This window comes from Nipponia nippon, unplaced genomic scaffold (genome assembly GCF_047370975.1).
Source record: "Nipponia nippon isolate SJK-2023a ecotype South Korea unplaced genomic scaffold, ASM4737097v1 scaffold_6, whole genome shotgun sequence".
NCBI lineage: Eukaryota > Metazoa > Chordata > Aves > Pelecaniformes > Threskiornithidae > Nipponia > Nipponia nippon.
Window position 1 is genome coordinate 42,989,755 of NW_028262380.1, and position 18,979 is coordinate 43,008,733.

General features: G+C 40.1%; 2 protein-coding genes across 11 annotated transcripts in view; both read left to right on the forward strand.

Moving 5' to 3' along the window:
• Positions 1 to 925: 925 nt before the first annotated feature.
• Positions 926 to 3,122, forward strand: LOC148051435 (putative ATP-dependent RNA helicase DDX60). The gene is made up of 4 exons (XM_087738176.1): positions 926 to 1,013; positions 1,279 to 1,426; positions 1,966 to 2,020; positions 3,019 to 3,122. Exons 1-4 carry the CDS (start codon positions 996 to 998, stop codon positions 3,029 to 3,031), a joined length of 234 nt encoding a protein of 77 aa, XP_087594302.1. The 5' UTR covers positions 926 to 995; the 3' UTR covers positions 3,032 to 3,122.
• A 3,651-nt stretch (positions 3,123 to 6,773) lies between these two features.
• DDX60 (DExD/H-box helicase 60) overlaps positions 6,774 to 18,979 on the forward strand; it is a 51,949-nt gene continuing 39,743 nt past the window's right edge. For 2 of the 10 annotated variants that reach the window (XR_015700218.1, XM_087738173.1), the window contains exons 1-11: positions 7,253 to 7,593; positions 8,075 to 8,131; positions 9,430 to 9,789; positions 9,924 to 9,993; positions 11,671 to 11,848; positions 11,991 to 12,332; positions 12,827 to 12,934; positions 14,471 to 14,632; positions 15,552 to 15,710; positions 16,203 to 16,344; positions 17,458 to 17,616. Coding sequence is in view for 8 of the 10 variants with exons in the window: in XM_087738173.1 (XP_087594299.1) it covers positions 9,444 to 9,789; positions 9,924 to 9,993; positions 11,671 to 11,848; positions 11,991 to 12,332; positions 12,827 to 12,934; positions 14,471 to 14,632; positions 15,552 to 15,710; positions 16,203 to 16,344; positions 17,458 to 17,616 (1,666 nt within the window). In the remaining 2 variants the exon portion in view is untranslated. Of the gene's footprint in view, positions 6,894 to 7,252; positions 7,594 to 8,074; positions 8,132 to 9,429; positions 9,790 to 9,923; positions 9,994 to 11,670; positions 11,849 to 11,990; positions 12,333 to 12,826; positions 12,935 to 14,470; positions 14,633 to 15,551; positions 15,711 to 16,202; positions 16,345 to 17,457; positions 17,617 to 18,979 lie in introns of those variants that run through there. The other 8 variants (XM_087738168.1, XM_087738175.1, XR_015700217.1 and 5 more) reach the window with 8 other exon arrangements.

Sequence of the window (18,979 nt, forward strand, 5' to 3'; positions counted from 1 at the left end):
GTGTTAAGATTATGATAAAGGAAAGCAAATAGAGGTGGACTACATGATAGTACATGATAGTTGGAAATCTGACAAGAAATATCCAACTTCATTTTATCACTGAGAGTGTCAGTGTGACAGCAACCATATTCATAACTGTTGATTCAGCATATATTCTCAGATGTAAACCATATCAGTCGATGATCCCTTGAAGGTATTTGTCCTTTGCAAGCATACCACCTCTCTGAAAGAGTATTTCTACAACAGCTAGAATTTTTCTTATGTACTAAAAGATTTTTCCTTTAAAAAATATTTATCTGGAAAGATAACAGTTATTTACACAGGAAAATAATATTAGGAACATATTCATTGTGTTGTCTTCCTGCTTTCTTGAACACAACGTCTAAAAAACAAGACAGCTCCCAGTACTCGATCACCAGTGACAAAAGGATCATAGTCCAAGATATTCTGTTCTAACACTGTTTTCACTGAGCATATGATAAGTTTCTGAAATGAGGAGTAAGGTCTTTCAATAAGAAACACGCAGCATAGAAGACACATTCACATTTTCTAAAATACTCTTTCACTAGATTTGCAAGCTTAGGAAGGTACCAAATCACATCTTCAAGTGTAAGCTCCAGGAACAGTACAAAATAAAAGATAAATTGTCTGCAAAATCCTGAAGCTAATGAGTGGATTTGCTTTGAAATTTTGTGCTTCAAAACTGCAAAATACATGGGTCTTACCTTTATGTCAGCTTTGGTTCTTGCAAGTTAATACACAGATACTGAAAATTGCTTGAAAAGTAATTCAGCCTTAGCTCAGATACTGTCAGGGACTAAGTGTACTAATTGGCATTATTTGCCCTGACCAGCCTCACCTGGAGCCTTCCCCTACACTCTCCCAACTGTGGGGCTCCATTTAAGCTCCACCCCATTGCAGCTGGCTTGTCTTAGTCCTGTTCCTGAGTTACTGTGTGGGGTTCCTGGGTTGACCTTGGCTTATTATTTTGCCTGATGATGACTGGACTATTGGTAGGACCCTTTGCTGTCACTGCCCTGCCTTGCTTGACCACCTCCGGCATAGTGGGACCTGTGTCCCTCGGTGCAGTTGCTGCCTGCCCTGTGCTGCCAGTTTGGCCACAGGCTGGGAGTGGCCCTGCTCCCCAGCAGCTGCACTGATCGATTGTTGTGGCTGTATCATAATGAACTTCAATTATAGTATTTGATTTGATTATAGCATTTCATGTTTTCTTCTAGCTGCTCAGAAACATAAATGTAAATTATGGGGTTTTTTTAGGCAATTCATAGTGATCTCCCAGAAGTTTTTGCTGCTGCATTAAATGAGTACAACAGCAAAACAGAGGAGAACTTTGGCCAGTTCCTATTGATTACTTCTAGAATGGCTGATATGAAACAAGAATACTGCCTTCCCCCTTCAGAAATTGGTAGGTAAATATTCTATTTTTATAATCAGACATAGAGTGTAACTTCAACAAACTGCTGTATGGATTGCGGGAAGATTTGGAGGACCATCTGTCCATTTGTGTTTGGGAAACCATAATCTCATATAATATCAGGCTTGTAGTGCCCCCATTCTAGTACCATGGTTGTGCTTTCTCTAATCAAAACCTGTTTGCTTACTGTGTCCCCACCCAGTGCACCAAGAAATATTTTTGCTGCTATTCCTGTGTTTGCATCCCTTTGACAGTTTTCCTCTGTGATAATCATGAGATTGAAAGAAAGAGTAAGGCATGTTCAGTGTGGTTGGTCTGTGCACTTGATGCATATGTAGTGTAGGAGTAATCAGAGATTTCAGTAGGCTGTTACAAATAACCTGTACTGAATTGGTACAATTATATTCTACCTATGGATAGAATTTAGCCCAAATCTTGGTGAACTTTCACTAGGACTTAAAATGCACATGTTTAACACCAAAACTAATTTAATTTTTTCTGTGCTATATATTGTTACATAAATTTTGCAGCTGGCCCGTGCCAGATGAGGAAAGAGGCTAGGAAGCAAAGTATAGAATTACAAGAGTAAGTATTTATTCATGCGCATGAGGTGTCCCAGCCAAACTGGGACACACCTAATGTGGTTTTATACAGCGTTTTTATACCCTTTAAGTGTTCTGGTACAACACAATTTGACTAATCACTAATTAACACACTACCTACTACTAATCATAGTAAAACTTTGCAAAGCAACTGTATTTCTGCAGTGTCATCATCCGTCAGTGTTCTTGCTGCTTGTCCATTGATCCAGATATCCCTGGAGTCAGTCTTGCTGTAGGACTTATCTGTGACACCAGATGCTGGGAGGGTTTCAAAGATGTGTTGCAGGGGCTAGGATGCTAGCATTACCTTGGTTGTCCAGGGGTATCTCTTATCCTTCATGAACAGCTCTAAAGAGCAAAGTCCTTATTTCCAGAGCTGGGCTGTCCTTCTGGTGCTTGTGATGAGGTGGTGTCCTTTAGTTTGCTTCACTTAAACGTGAACAATACCAAAGCCTCCAGTAAAATTCCACTACCTCATTACATTGCAGTTAGGGAAGGAAATTTTCATAACAGTTGTGGGTACAGCCTTTTAAAATAGAGGTTTCTAAAGAAACAGAAAAATAGCACTAGTTAAAAATAGTCCTCTTTTCCCCTAAAATTGTTTTCAGTAATTGCTAAAAGGTTTGAATCTTTAAGAAACACCTATGCATCCTGAGGCAAAGAGCATGCTTGTGAAACCTCAGGTCGGATTCATTTTAGCCAAAATTGCAAGTGGGTGAGAACAGGGAGTCTATATACAAAGTGAGGAAAGATTTACCAGGGTGTAAAAGGATCTCAATCGTTAAAAAATTTGATGAAGAACATGGCTGAATTTTTCTTTAATAAAAACTAAGTCTTCAAGATTTTAGATGTTTTTCTGTAACTTTAAATTTGTAAAGGTAATGCTTTAACATACACTATGAATAAGCTTTTTCTATGGGTTGGAGAAGAATTGTGTGTGTAAATATGACTACGTTTACATTTTATGTCATTTCTATTTAGACTTCTCAGGTAATGAATGCAGTGACTCAGAACTAGCATCTTACTTAATGGGTTGCAATAATGGAAGAACAGCTATTTCACCTTTTGCATGCTTGTCTGGAAATGGTAATAACTGCTTATGCAGCAATTATAAGCTCATGCAGAAAGTGTCAATGTTCTAAGTATGTGATTTAAAGGCTTATAAGGACACATTTTGTATCCAGGATGGATATAGTTCAGAAAATGTACATGAAATTCTATAGATTGTGTTTTATTACTGGTTTTGAGGGTATTAATGTACTTGACAAACACGTAGGGAATCTAATTTCAAAACAGCCACATGAGAAAGGCATTCTTATTTTACAAAGAACACTTTTCTATTTAATGTCAAATTCTTTGTGTCTCCTTTTACAGCCACGTGCTGTAGTGATGATCAACAGATTTTATACCTGGAAAAGTTTGGTTCGTGCCCTTAAATTTGATAGTATATGTCAGATTTACTTTTCTAGGAAAGTAGTAGAGCTAACCAGTAGTGGGGCATTTGTCCCCATCAGGTGTACAAACTAACACATTTGTACAACACATACATATAAATGCAGCTGGCCACACATATCAACAGAGTTGGAGAAACACTCAGCACTCAGGAAGAAGGCCCTTTAGCGGGAAATATATACAATGCAGATCCCACCAGTAGCTGGGCCTGTGCAGTTGGGCTATCCAGTGGCTGGCCGTGGACCCTGGCTCTCCCCAGTTGCCTCCTGCACAGGCACTCACATGCACATGGAAACAAGTGTCTCAGTTGAGCCTGAGACCTTATTTATGGTCTTGCCAGCATTTGGCCTGGACCCCCTAGTAGACAGCTCCTCCAGGGGTCTCGCCCTTAGAGACATGCATACCTCGCTCCCAGGCCACTTTAGCTGCTTGCCGGCAGGTCTGGCTTGATAGTCACTAGGGACTGCACACTGACTTACATACCCTCAGTCACTCCTGTTTCTGGTTCCACAGACACATGGATCCCTGTGACCCATGGTCTGATGCCAGCTGCAGGCACTCAGGCCTCCATGCACACACATGCACACAGAACAGGTAGTCCCTCACCCAGGAAGGTGGTTAGAAATGGAGTTTAATGAGCAGACAGGACAGCCTGTGCTGATGAGGTGCAGGTGCATGGCTAGACAGGCATTCTGCCCAGCAACCTGTTTACATGCAATCAGTCTCTTGCCTCCTTATCCCTCTGGTTTCCCACGCTTGTTCACCCGCCCATATCACCTTGATATCTCCCTCCTCCAGAGCAAAAATGGAGATCCTATTCTAGTGCCTTGCTTACCATTGTGCTAGTAAGCAGAGTAATTTGTCCATGCAGAATGGGCTGCCAACCCACTTCAGAAATCTCACATGAATGAGTACATCATGATGAGCAGATGCAGATCCCTAGAGTCTGGGAGAGAGTCATTCCTCATTCCTATAAATTGAACAGAAATGTATCAAAATCTAGCTGATCTTAAGAAATGGAGCTGAAATATTTGGATGTTGGAGAGCCCTCTATGATGATGAGTTTCAGGAAAAACTGACAAGGTGAACATGACTGGAGTTTCACCATTTAGATTCAATGAGAAAAAGCACAGTAAAAATACTAATAAAAATGATTTGGTAAGTCTGAATAGCTCCTAATTTAAAACTTTAGCTTGCTCATAATAACTGTATCTTAACACTAAGCAAAGAATTTTTCTTCTACATAAAAGCATGTGAACATTTGATCTTTTCCTTTAATTTTTCCAGTGTTTCTTTAAATGACCTCTGAGAAATGTGGTGAACGGTCTATGGCTGGTGTTAGACCAGACAAGCAGAGGGTTCCTGATGGTGTGGCCTTTACACTTACTACTGTTTGAAAAGTAATCAAAGCATTACCAGATTCCTTATCACTACTTTCTGTATTTTGTGTTGGTCCAGTAAGGTTAATGAAAGAAATTAAAATATTCATATATTTAGTTTAATCTTTAGGTCAAAAATTTCTCCCATTCAGACATGTACTAGTCTTTCCACCACCTCTATTGAATTTAGGGCTAGATTCCAAAACCAATTGAGGCACAACTTAGGCAAAATTTGAATTTATGCATGTATTTTAAAGGAGAGAGCTTAGCTTAGCTTAAGATAGGTGGCTCCTGACAGCTTCAAGTAGGTGTTGGGGATTTTTTATTGTACCCCTTGTGGTGAATTGAATACATATTTGTGTTTAAGTATAAAGTGATGTAATGGACAGTGCACTGGACAGAGTCCTACTGCTGTAAGCGGTTGTACAGGGAGTCTCCAAAGATGTGGCATGAGCCGATTCCTTATACACACTTGCGCCAGCACCAGCCATATCATTACAAATCAATACTGTAGCATTTCTTATTTTATCAACAGGGGAATTTGTTCTCCCTTATATAGAGTCATTCCACCTCTGGCATTCCTGTTTCTGTTGTTTAACCTGGTTCTGGAGTTAGGCCTTCCCGCTGCCAGGACCAGGTTGTTCCTTGGTCTCCAATTATTGCTGCTGAGCAGTTACAATTTGAATTTCCCCTTCGTAGATGGCTCAAGTTAAAACTTCTGCAGCTGTTTTTCTATACTAGATGGTTACTGCCAACTGCTCGATGATTTTAGGCACTCTGATTCATGCTTGAAAGAATGGCTGTCTTGGGTGCTCATCTCAAGCGTCTGTCTTCACCCCTTCCCTCTTTGCCTCCTGCATTATATGGAGAGATCTAAAAGAATGTGGTGGGTTGACCTTGGCTGACTGCCAGATGCTCACTCAGCTCTTCTCTCACTCCCCTGCCTCAACAGGACGGGACAAAATAGGATGGAAAAGCCTGTGAGTCCACACAAAGACAGGGAGACTGCTTACCAGTTACCATCACAGGCAAACGAAATTCAATTTGGTGAAAAGTAGTTTAATTTATTGCCAATTAAAATAGATTTTGATAGTGAGAAACAAAAAATAAAATTTTAAACAACACCTTTCCCCCACTCTCCCTATTCTCAGGTCAACTTTACTCCTTCATTCTTGACTGCTCTATCCCTCCCCATCCCCTGAGTATTACAAGGGGGATGAGGGTTGGGGGGGTTACTCAGGACATAACAGTTTTTCTTAACACTTTACCCCTTCTCCAGTGTGAGTCCTCTCCGTGGGCTGCAGTCCTTCAGGATAAACCTGCTCCAATATGGGCTTTCCACCGGCTGTGGTTCTTTCAGGGCATATCCACCTGCTCCAGCATAGGGTCCTCTGTGGGGGGACCTGACCTTGGTGTTTGCACCAGTGTTTTTCACTTTTATTCCCCTCTGACCCCCTCCCCCTTCTGAGTGGTGGTTTTGCTCTTAAATATGTTTTCATGGAGGCGGCACCAGCTTCCTCAGGGAAGTAAAGTGTCTGATCTGCCTTTTAGTCAGATGAATAGCAGACCTAAAATACACTTTTCTAAACCAAAATGCATCATCCAAAGGGATGGAAAATTGAATCTAAAGGTCTGTCTTCAGGACCTAATTAAAAGCTATATCAAAATCTGTTGAGGCATTGGGCTAAAGATCATACCCCGTTTTATTTGAAGAAAGGAAATAAAGAGTTCCAATTATTTCCTAGATTGTTACCTACCAAAGAAAAAGAAAGTGTGCTGAAGGCAGGGAGCAGGGGCTTATCTTGGCTAGCTAAACAAAACAATTCTGATATGCTGGAGCACTGTGGGTGTGTTGCTATACTGTAAAAGATACCGTTCTCATGAGTTTCTGGGATCTTTGTACAGGTCTCAAAGGAAATGCAGGATGTGGAAAAGACCTCTGATCTGCTCACATGGCAAGTGTTTCGTGCCAGCAGTCCACCAGGGGGGCTGTCAAAAACCTACCTGGATCCAGGAGGAGGCTATGTACGTATTCCACGTAAGCCCAGCGGATCTCTGCCTGTATCCTGCACAAGGATCTGATCTAAAGGGGAGCTGGCCTTTTCACTTCTCACCAAGACAATCTGATACATAAACTCTGGTTTCCTAAATGTTGTTTCAACAGTACTTGGGTACCCAGGTTCCCTTGTGAATCGAGGCTTCACTATTTTAAACTAAGTGACAGGGGTCCAGTACTGTTCCTGCTAAAGGATTTGCTGGAAATGCTAAAAAGTTGTGTGAAGTATATCTCTGAGTTTATTTTTATATGGAATTTCCTACTTTAAGAAAGCAGGCTGTAGAAGAATAGATTATGGTGAATAAAGGGACAGAAATAAGAATCAGTATTTATTTTCTGCATTGTATATGCAACCTTCATTAACAATATTCTTAAGCAATGCAGGCTTAATGGCTCTTGGACCATTAGCTGAAGCCGCCGTAACTGAAAAGCATAATTTCATGGCAGCAAGGAAATACCGGTGATATTTCGCAGTGCCGTGTTCAGGGACGCAGTTCTCCGGGCACCTGTCAAACGAAACCTGAACTTGGCGGCCGGGCACTGCCGTGAACAGAAACCGAAAGCAGGAGGGAGCAGGCGGCGGCGGGGCCCGAGCCTGGGGCCAGAGGCGCCTTAAAGGCGGTGTGGCGGCGGAGCCGGGTCAGGCAGCGGAGCGGGCAGTGGTGGCAGGTACTGTCCGGGCCGGGGCTTTGTTAGACGTTGTGGTTAGGGTTGCCTTTAGGGTGGGGTTTGGGGCTGAGACTAGGATTGGGGTTAAGGCTAGGATTGGGTTTATTTCGGGGAGGGAGGCCGTGGTTGGGTTTAGTCATGGTGCTGGAGCTGAGGTTTGGGTTTGCGTTAGGGTTGCAGTTGGTTTAGGGCTAGAGGTGGCTGGACAGCATGCAGGGGAGCATCTGGGACTTTGCAGGCAGCAAGGGAACACCCTGCAGTGTGGAGGAGCAGCGAGGCTGCTGGCAGAGTGTCCAAGCTACCTTGTTGCCTCTGCCCACACTGTAGCCCCAAGCACCTCAGATGTCAGTGTGTGCACTGCAGAAAAGCACCGATGTAGCAAAGTATTTAAGCCTTTTTTTTCGAAAGGAAATATATCAGTCCATACGTGAGTATGTACAGATACGGCTTGCTTTGAGAACGGCTGACTTTACATTTTCAGATATAGAAAGTCATGCTTGCTTGGGAGATTGCTGAAGTAGTGATGGCCATTTTCTAGGTAAGTGACAATTTCAGCTTGCAAAAATACATGATTCATCCCAGAATGGTGTTCTCAAGCCTTTGATATAGCTTTTTAAATTTAGATAAGAAAATGGACAAAAGTCTTAGGTTTATTGCTGCCTTGACAAAAAGTATGTATGCACGTACACAAAAGGTGACTTTATGTAGCTGTATGTATATAAATAGCTTACATTTTGTGAAAATAGGTATTACAGTTCAACTGTAAAGTTACGTTAAGCACATGGCTGTAATATAGCACACTGTGTACAGTATTTTACAAGTAGATGTTAAAAATGTATTTTTGTTTCTTTTTTCTGCAACTTCATTTGCTAGGAGTTTAAACTAACACAAGGTGAAAATCAAGAAGAAAATTTCAGCTTAGTTTTGAGTTGAATTTGTGAAATCTGAAAAATGGAGGTTGCACTTTAGTTTCTTTTGTTAGTTTTTTAAGACAGGTTATAAGACTAAAAATGACATCTACAGATGAAATAGTCCTTTTATGGTCTCAGGAAAATGAAGGATAACCATATCTAAGGCATATGAATACTGCAATGGCAAATACTGCAACGATAGACACTGCATGAGGCTGTTACCTGAATGGAAACTAGAGAAAACTAAGTTCAGAAGAACTGAGCTGATGTGGCAGGGAGTGTGCAGGGTTATCCCAAGCTGCTTGTTTGTTCTTCAGCTCAAAGGAACTGAACATCGTGATCTCATAAAGTGGGGAGTTACCCTAACCATTACAGCTGTATGATTACTCAAGATTTGAGAATTCTACCCTTGAAAAAAAAAATTAAGAAAAAAGCTAAAACTGAATTAAAAAGTGGGATTGATACCAAACCATGATTACCGCCATCATGCAATCAAGATGTTGTGGCATGCTTACTTGTGACTGGAGTGGCATGAACGGTGTGGGTACAAGTCACTTGAACCCGGAAACATGGGTCATTCCTTGGAGCATGCCATGTAGATATAGCTAATATAGCAAATTATGACTAACCCCCCCAAGGGTCCCTTCATGCAAAGCACAAAACAGATATGTAATGCTCCTCTTTACTGAACTTTAAGAAAGACAAAAGCTGATGTTTTCCTTATAGTTCACAAAAATTTTATTGAAAATATGTCTCGCAGGGATGTCTCACAAGGATGTTCACAAAATGCTTTCTGATTTTTCTTAAAGTTTTATTCCAGTGTGATTATCAAGTAGATAATTTAATGGGTGAAGCCTCAGAGCGTACCATATTTCCTGAAAATTATCTCTTAATTGCTTAAAGTTTTCTTTTTTTTGGATGCCAGAATCAAGATCTGTGATGGATTCTGCAGAAGGCCATTTCAAGGAAGTCCTTCATAATGATGCAAATGAGAATGCTAGTGATAATGATAGCGCGTGTAGCGACAGTGAGGAAATAGCCTTCATTCCAACAAAGGAACATGAAGAGAGTGACAGTGATGAGGAGGATGAGACCAGTGACAAAGCAGAAGCAGCTGTTATGCAGATGCTTAAAGAAGAGGAAGATAGAGAAAAAGAAGCTGAAGACCCAGATTACAGTAACACTTACAGTATCTCGACCACTGAAGAAATGACACTGCAGGCATCACAAACTGAAGGCAAAGATTTCAAAGTTTTCCAGCATGAACATGATTCCCAAAGCCCTGGTGAGGAGCTGTTATTAACTTACGCTCATGTCTGTGGCTTTTATTGCAGTGTCCTACCTTTTGGCTCTTTTGTAATTAATTGATGAGTTATGGTTATATGGTTCTATCAATAACCATATATGTGGTTATTTTAGAAATGAGAAAACATCTTGAATTTCTGAAGAAGTTGAGGCTACACATTTGGGCATCCCTATCAAAAGCTCAGTAAGTACAGTGGGGTTCATGGAAAGAAATGTAATAAATGGTAATAGAAATAGTTTCTTTGAACTAAGTAGTAGTACCCCTTGGAGAAAGAAGCTATGTGCTCGTCACCTAGGTTTGTGGAAAACCAGGAGACCTAAGGCATGCTTAGGATTTCATACTTCTTCCAGCCACATGAAGGAAGATTCCTAATATAATAGAATGTCTGCCCAAAGAGTAAGGATTGTCTGCACATTTTAGGAACTCAAGTACAATTTTAACTATTGCTTTTTATTCTTTTTCAAATTCTCTGTCATTCTATTTTGAGCGTGTTTCCTCACATGTTTTAAGGCTACTCCTTTTACAGCATTTAAAACAGTTTTCCTACAAAATTTTCCTTTTCGTATATACCTTCTGTGTTTTTGCATGTCAATTCTCATGTATGATCTGCATCCCCAGATTCTGATTCCTTCCCCTGCTTGATATGGAAAAGGATTAGCAATAGTGTCATTCACATTGACAGTGAAGTGTCTTCTCTGCATTCTGGAGCTGACATGCTAAAGAGATTCGTATTAATTAAAGGCAGACAATTTAAATGTTTAAGACAGAAGTTTACATAGTTTTTGTTCATGGAAGGCTACTCATTGCATCAGATAACAAACTGGGCTTGTAAACCAGAGGCTGCTGATCCCAGCCAGAAAGGAAAGGCGGGTCCTCCCAGGTGTGCATCTAAGGTGTTGTGTATGAGGCATTTTTGACAGCCTTGAAGAAAACAAGCACATTCTTATTATTAGAGTATGGATGTTCTCATAATATGCATTAGTATTGTAATAAGTAATAGTGTAGTATGTAATAGACAAACATGAAAGCAGAGAACCTTTACTAGAAGGGCTTGCCTCTTCATCTGGACCTGCAAAAGTTCTTCTGATTCCTTGGTCTGTCCTGAGTAAAACATCATGTCCCTGGACTTTCATGGATTCTTAAAGAGTTGGAGAACGCAGTCCATTCCTAGGATGTATTAAAAACTACTGAGGTGCTGCCTGTTTATATTTGCCATCTTCAGTGAAGAGGATTTGTTTCAAGTTTGACCTAAGACTGATGAATGCAAATTTTATGAACTTTCATAGTTTTCTGAAATGGGAAGGGGATGAAGAAGTCTTTTAATTCTTTCGTCTCTTGAAGGCATGTATTGTGATTGGATTCCTCTTGCTGTTAAGGTATTTTTCTTGGCATAGACATTCCTTGGATGAGGGAGGTAGTTGTCATTGTCATGATAGTTGTTGATAAGCCACTTGCTATTTTTAGCTGGAAACTCAGGCAGGAATGCTGTCAAAATGTATTTTGTCGTTATCTCCTGTGGGGTATTTCTTATAGAACAGATAACACTTTCTGCATAAGCAGACACGGACAAGAGGTGCCACGTAAGTCACAGAAGTCTCAGATGCTACAAAAGTATCCGGAGCTGTAAAGGAGAAAATTGCTAATACATTCAATAACTGAAAGGATTGCAAGCTATTTAGGACTAACCTTAGATCCAAGAAAGATGGTTGCTATTGATTTAATTTATACATTTAATTCTTAGTTGATTTAATTAACAAAAACATTTATTTTAAAATCTATTAGTAAGCAAATTTCTTCTGTCCCATGTCCCCAGCTTTTCTTGGAGTAATATTATGTACATGCTATTTCTTTTTCTTTCAGGTATGTCAGTCTGTTAAAAGACTTTGTTGAGTCTGAATTCTTTGTGATAGATGGGGATTCCTTACTCCTTATGTTTTTAGATGAGGAAACACAGTATCTAAACTTCTTCTACCAAATTGAATGCTTCCTGCAGGATTTCACTGAAAAAGGAGCCAAATACGTCATTGTTTTCTTCAAGGTACTGAACAAGTAACATTTGTCTGCTGTTTAAACCACTGCACTCCTTCAAAACCAACTGCTTGATTGTAATCAGGATTAGGAAACTGTTCATTGTGTCAACACATGTAACCGGATAATTTCATTGGTTTTATTTCCCACAGGATGCAGAACAGATGTACTTGTCGTATCCTCATTTTCTTTTCTTACGTACTGCATTAATAGAACACCTGAGGCATAACACAGGCACCACTGTTCACACAGAATTTTCCAATTGTTTATCATCTAAATGGAAGATTTTCCTGAAGAAAAGCTATCCTTACTTCATCATCGTATCTGACATAGGACTGACCTCTCTCCAAACTGACTATTTATCTATTTTAATTGCTCATTCACTGTCAAAGAAAATCAACGTTGTGCTTGCTTCAGGACAGGAGTATGATATTCTTAGAGTTTATGGATATCATGTTCAGAGTGTGTATAAACACAGATTATTTTTTCAAAAGGTAAGTTACACAACTTTGTTGTTGGTTTGCAATAACGGTGTTAGTTCTGCTTAGCAGATTTAATTAAATTATCTCAATATGAGTATTATATTTTACGTATTAAAATTATAAAGCACTGATACGGGGCTCATTTTACGTATCTTTAATCTACTGGTCTTGAAATCCTTAACAGTCAAACATTGTGATTGGTGGCAAATTCCTGCCCTGTCCTCTGTAGTCTCATTTCACATCCTTGTTCACTTAAAATATGGTAGTCTCAAATACAGCCTTTCCCTTAACTTCAATATCATGTGTCTTCGTTGACTTGTAATATGCCGGATGAGACCAGCATTTAAGCGAGGGATGTGATTTTTAAAGGAGTTTTATTTACAACAAATGTTTCTTGGAGGCTGAGGATTTTTATATATTTGAATGGTTTCTGTCTGTGGCTAGTAGTCCCTGATGCATTGTATCTATTGACTTTTGCATATAACTTTGACTTCTGCACTTCTTAGTATGAAGGAGATCTGCGATATGCCTGTGAAAACCTAGTCAGGTACAAAGAACCATTCGTGTGTCTATATGAACATCTCAAGCTGAGCCTGAAAAGAATACAAAAAGAGGTAATTGGACCTCTTTGATCCTTTTTCTTTTTTCTCCTCAAGCCGACTGTCTTCCTCCATTCCTTTGCCTGAAATTCTTTCCTAGCCAGAACTGGGGGCTCTATTCCTTATCCTGAAATGACACCCTGAGTCTGAGAAGGTCTCCTCTGTGCCCATTCTCCTTCACAGAAGCTTGAAGCTGTTTCTTTCTTTAAAGTTCACTAAAGTAGGATGGTTCAGCTGGAAGATGATCGGTGGGATGCCACTTAAGGGATGTTTCCCTCTTGGTGACTGCCTTTGTCTTGTTGAAGATGGGAACCAGCCCATTCAGCAGAAAACACCACCTGTGGCATAAATCCAGCTTTAGCCACCTGGGGGGCTGTGGCTACTACCCTCTGGGTGTGCTGTGGCCATTGCCTCCCCCCCTTGGCAGCAGCTGGCTCCTGAGGGTAGGGTGTAGGAGGGTATGTTCAGCAGCGGCGGGCAAGAGTCGGTGCTGCTGCCAGCAGCAACCTTGTCTATAGAGACATCTCAAAATCTAAACCTTCCTGTTGCAGCTGCCAAGGCTTGCACACTCTGTTAACTATAAAAGCATGCACGATCTGGGAATTTTTTTTTTTTAAGAGCGTGATTACAGTTGCTAGGTCCGTGCTTGCATGATTAAAGCGATGGATTCATTAATCTCATTTTACAATATTTTAACCTTAAAAGTTTGGTGGTTTTATGTATATATTATACCTTTAGTGCCCAATAGACCCCTGTCATTTTCCTGAGTGTTAAGTTGCACTGCAGGGTTGTGACTGTACTTCTGCTCCTGCAGAGGACAGCAGCAAGGCTTCCTTGGACTTCAGTGGAAATGATACTGGTCCAGCAAGCTGATTTTTTTCATTCCAGGAAAAAATGGTGTTACTTAGAAAGCATTTTAAAGTCAGTAGAAACATGGCTGCCTGGCTACTGCTAATACTTTGTTTTATTATGATTACCTTTCCTGAGGCAAATTCAATAATTGCATACCCCATGAGCGGAAAAATATCAGGGTGCGATGGGGACAGGTGGCTGCTCCCCTGGGGCCCAGGCTGTGGGAGCTCCCCTGGAGGCGGCAGGGCAGGGCGTGGTAGCCAGGGCCTGTCCCACTGCCCCAGCCCCAAGCAGGGCAGCCGGGGGGCAGCTGCAACCCCAGGCATCCGGCACCTCCCTGGGAACAGTCTGAGGCCAGACCGGGTTGCCAGCCTGCTGGGCTGTGGTGAGCTGAAGACTGGCACTGCTGCAGCATCGCTGGCGCAGGGACTGACGGTCCCAAGGGGCTGAAATGGGGCCCTGGGCAGCAGGTGGGGGCAGGCCCCAGGGGTTGGGCAGGGACAGTCAGGGCTGTTGGTGCCCTCAGGGGCATGCCATAGAAGCTATTTTTACTAATGATTGTGCCCACTTTTCCTTCTGTAGTTTTCATATCCTTTTTTTCCCTTCTCTGATGGAATTCTGTAAAGGATAAGACTTGTCCTTTTTTTGTAATTTTTATTATAGCGGTCATTTGTGCTATTCATCATGTTATGACTACAGGTTTGCCAGACTGTCCCTTTGTTGAAACAACTGTGGCCTGAAGGATCTGACATTCGGCGTGTGGTCTGTGTTCTTGCTTGTGCTGTGGGATTAAAAATATACAGCAACATGTTGGAAAATGCAAATACTTCCATGGGAGCAAAGACAAAACGATCGGCAAAAGTAAGAATTTTTTGAATATCTTTTCAGCACAGTGACCATAACCATTTTGCTAACAGGAGAGATGGTTGTACTTCTAGATCCCAAGATGAAGAGAGGCCCAGCTGCTTCCTTCATGACTGCATTCTGTAAGTGGTCTGGTTCAGATAATTGCTGTGGCCACAGCTTTTCCAAAGGAGTATGATCTCTCTGTGGGTCACACTGTGCCCCCTGCCACAGTGGCTATTCCTGGGGAAAGTTTTACCTTAGGACCAACTACTTCCATAGGAAGTTTTACCTTAGAAGGTAGTTGCGCTCATCATTTTTCTTTTCCTAACGTTCAGTGGCATACTAGCTTTTACAGAAGAATATGCTTTTCCTCAAGTTAGCACGACATTTCAGAAAAAATGTTTCTTTCTAGATGTGGTCATGACATTGTTTTTGTGACCATACTACAAGCCTTATATTTTCATCAAGTTAACAAAGACGTAATATATCAGTAATATTTTATGAGACACATATTCAGTGGACCACAGGATAGCTATGAGTGGTTAGCACAACTGGATTTCTGTACAGACTTTTTGCTGTGCAGTTGAGAAAAGAGCATAGGTCTATACATAGATACTAAATTTTCCTCTTAAAATAATAACATTTCTAGCCAGACACACTCACAATTGTTTTTAAGTTTTGTCTTGATTTTAATAGCTGTAATCTTTTCAGAAAAGAGAATTTTTTTTACATTATAACTGATCTGCATCTACCAGCACTATAAAATGTTCATTTTGAAGTTAAGTGTATCCACAAGTAATTAAAATGCACAAATTTTTTAAATAGATCAAAATTATTAGCCGTTTTAACAAAGTGCAAACCATTCAATTAAGTAGAGGTGAACACTATTTTACTGAAGGATGTGGTCAACTTTTTATCTGTCATCTCTCAACAGGGAAGAAATAAACCCCTCTCTCCAGAAGAAGCAGCTGACCTCTGTAGAATGCAGTGTCTTACAGTGGCTTTTCTTCTTCATATGCCTCTTTCACAGAGAGCACAGATTAGGATCATGAAATCCTGCTGGACTAAGCAAGTTTTGCCATTAATAAAAATGGTATGTGTAGTACTGTCTTACTTCCCCTGTCATCAGGTAGAATTGTCATTTCAGTTTTCCTTTTCCTTTATATGCTACTTTAGTCATCTGATGAGATCAAAGAATGTAATGTACCTGTTGGAAACAAACCTTACCTGGTTCAGGAATCTTGTGAGCCACAGATCAGTTGGGCTAGGATAAAATTTGAGGCAATATCTCTATACTTGACCTATTCTTAGACATCTCCAGTTAGCCAGCATTAGTGTTAGGGTGCTGGGCTAGATGGACCTTTTGGTCTCATCCAGTATGGGAAGTTTGATGGCAGGCCTTTTTATTGTTTAAAGTTGGTTATAACAGTGAAGGCTGTTTCCTGATCACAGAGAAGTCAAGTAACAGTGTGTTGGTTGTCACGTCAACAAAATCTGTGGTAGTTAACCTTGCTTTGGAGATGCTTTGATCCCTCCACATGAAAAGGTGCTCCATAAGAATTAATTCTTTGCTTTATTTTAACAGCAGCAGTTGTGTATGCATTTTGCCCTGACACAGCTAAGTGATACAAGTGATTGGAAATTGGATTTAACTTACCTGCCTGACTTAAATGATGATTCACTGCTCATAAATCTTGCACATTACTATGAGGTTGAATACATTAAAGGTATTTATCTTTGTTGAACAGTTTGCTTTCTTACATTTCTAACTTTATTAAGCTGCAAAATGAGAATGAAACTGCTTGTACAAGCAGAAATGAGCACAATTTTCTAATTACCCATATAATGGATACATTTTATAGAATAATAGGGAAACTTTTTTCTATAGCCAAGTCTAGAAAATCACATCTTTCACCAGTACTCATTCAGAATACTTTTCCATATCATACCTTGGATGTGCCACCTGTACTGATGCAAAGGAAGAGTGATATAACATAGGTAGTAAGAGCTCTGTGTCACTGTTGTTGGGTATGCTCAACCTTTTGTTTTTTAGCCAGTTTTCTATCCATTTAATTTTGTCTTAGCGCAATGCAGTCAGAATGGAAACTAGATGCAATCCGTAATGTCACTGTGACGTTGGATTTTTAATTTCATGTGAAATTGATTCAGAAAAAAAACATATATTGTCCTATAAATACATTGATTTGGGAGTTGGAGCTTTAAGAATGCCATCCCATGTGTTAAGATTCACAAAAAAGTTATAAAAGCTGACAGAGCAAGAAAGTATGGAAAAAGAATTGTAGCAAATGTTCTTTCAGAGTAATTCTCTTTACCTGAAATCCTCTGCCATGAGTCTGTCTGTCTGATAGTAAACCAGAACACTTTCTTTATGAATCTGGTCACAAAATGTCCTGTGTTTACCTCAGTAGAGCAAGTGTAGAGGAATTTTTAAAGGAAATATAAGTTAGGAATATGAAACATTTGTTTTTATAATGATACCTATTATTGGGCACTAAAAAGAAAATTCTCAGTTCAAGATCCTACCCTGCAGGGGGTGAAGGTGAGAAAATTCTTCTTTAGCTGTGGAGCTTGCAGACTTCCACAGACAATCTAAATCTGGTGTTTCCAAAATACATCTTCTCAGTACATTTAGTTATTTATACGCTGGGCTATTAAAAACTGTGAATGTACAACATTCTGTCCTAATTTGTTCTAATGACCAAAGACCTTGGATATGACTGAAGTCTTTGTGCCTGATGCTGCACAGGTGAATAGGTAGGTTCTGTTTGAGGAAACTTTTATTTTTTTTTTTTTCTTTTCTCTCTTCCCTCCCTGCCCAGGATTAGAGTTGAAAAAGGAATTGGGGAAAGAAATGGAGAATGAATACCAATGTTTATGGGACACTGTAACGAAATTGGCTATGAAATACAGTTTTGGAGATGCTTTCCCAATACGAAAGACCACCCAACTATTTCTTGAACAGAAACAGACATTTAAAGGTACAACTGACAACTCCACAAATTAGAGAGTTAGAAGCATGATCTTCATTGCTATCACTAGAAATTCTAGAAATAGTGATCTGATTTTATCCTGATCACAAATCTAATCCATGCTTTATGGATCCTCTCTTTCCTTCCAACCCACTAGCAAAACTTGCAGCTGATGCCAAAAGAAGTCTGACCAGGCCTTATGGGTGAAATTCTGACTCCACTGTAGACAGCACAAGTGTTGTTATTGACTTCAGTAGGAATTGGGTTTAGTTCCATGATTTGCTAGCCCAAATCTCTTGTATGTCCCGTAAAAAATGTTATGATTAGTGTAGTACAAATAATAGTAAAAAGCATAATAATTACTCTTAATTAAAGTAACGATTACGCTGCAGGAAGAATGTCTCTGAAGAACATCTTTGTACATGTTGACATAGGGTTATGCAGGTATTGGGCATGGGAGCAGCAAATTAAGTGCGATATAGAATTGTTGCCCTAACGGTAGAGAGTCCAGCCATCACTGTAGCTCACATTGCCATCCTTGAAGGTTGTAGAAATGTGCCTTGCCCATAAGTGTCTTAAATTACACCATCATCCTGTTTAGTAGCCCATAATTGGGGAAATTGGCTCAGAGATTATTTATTTTCTTCCCTCACTTATAAGACCTGTTCTGAATATCTGAAAGGAGTAGGTAGAGATTTTTGCCTGATATCTGACATTTCTTGAGAACCAGTTTTGCTGCAACCTTCAAATGTTTGTTTTAAACGTATCAAATTATATGAATCTTTAGAAGAGAGAGTTGGTAAGAAATTCAGTAAAGGCTGGAATATAAGTCTCCTGAAGTTGGAGAGTGTTCTTCAGCTGATTTCAAAGATGTCAAGTGGGCAAAAGAAGACAGTTTCTTTGTTATCTGTGGGGTATTAAGGCATCTTCTGGCACAGCATTTGTGTTGCCTATTCCTGTATCTCCATTGGAGACCTTGAAGACCGAAGTTGTGGCTAGACTTCAAACGTGGGAAGGATGCACAATGATGTTACATGTCATCTTTAGTCATCTAACATAAGTGCAGTTGAAAGTGCATATTTAGGAGACTGTGGTCTTTATGGAATCAGTGCAGGAAAGTACATGCCTGTGAGATGGGATGGGTTGTAATAACATTCAAAAAGCGTAGGTGTCTAAAATGGATTTTGAGAATATCTACTCAGAAGCAATGATGATGTCTGCTTCATTCTTCTTTCCATGCTTGAGAAGAAACAGGAAGAGGCGAACTAGTGAACTGCTGCTTACTTTTAGGAAATTCTGCTTTATAGGATTTAATTTATAATGTAACTTGACAGAATTTTCAAGTATGATATGCAATTATATATACTCTTAA

Excerpts from the sequence above, each read along its gene's own strand:
- LOC148051435 (XM_087738176.1), top strand. Across the intron at positions 1,427-1,965 it reads CCTTCCCCCTTCAGAAATTG|CTGGCCCGTGCCAGATGAGG; the intron begins GTAGGTAAATAT and ends TAAATTTTGCAG.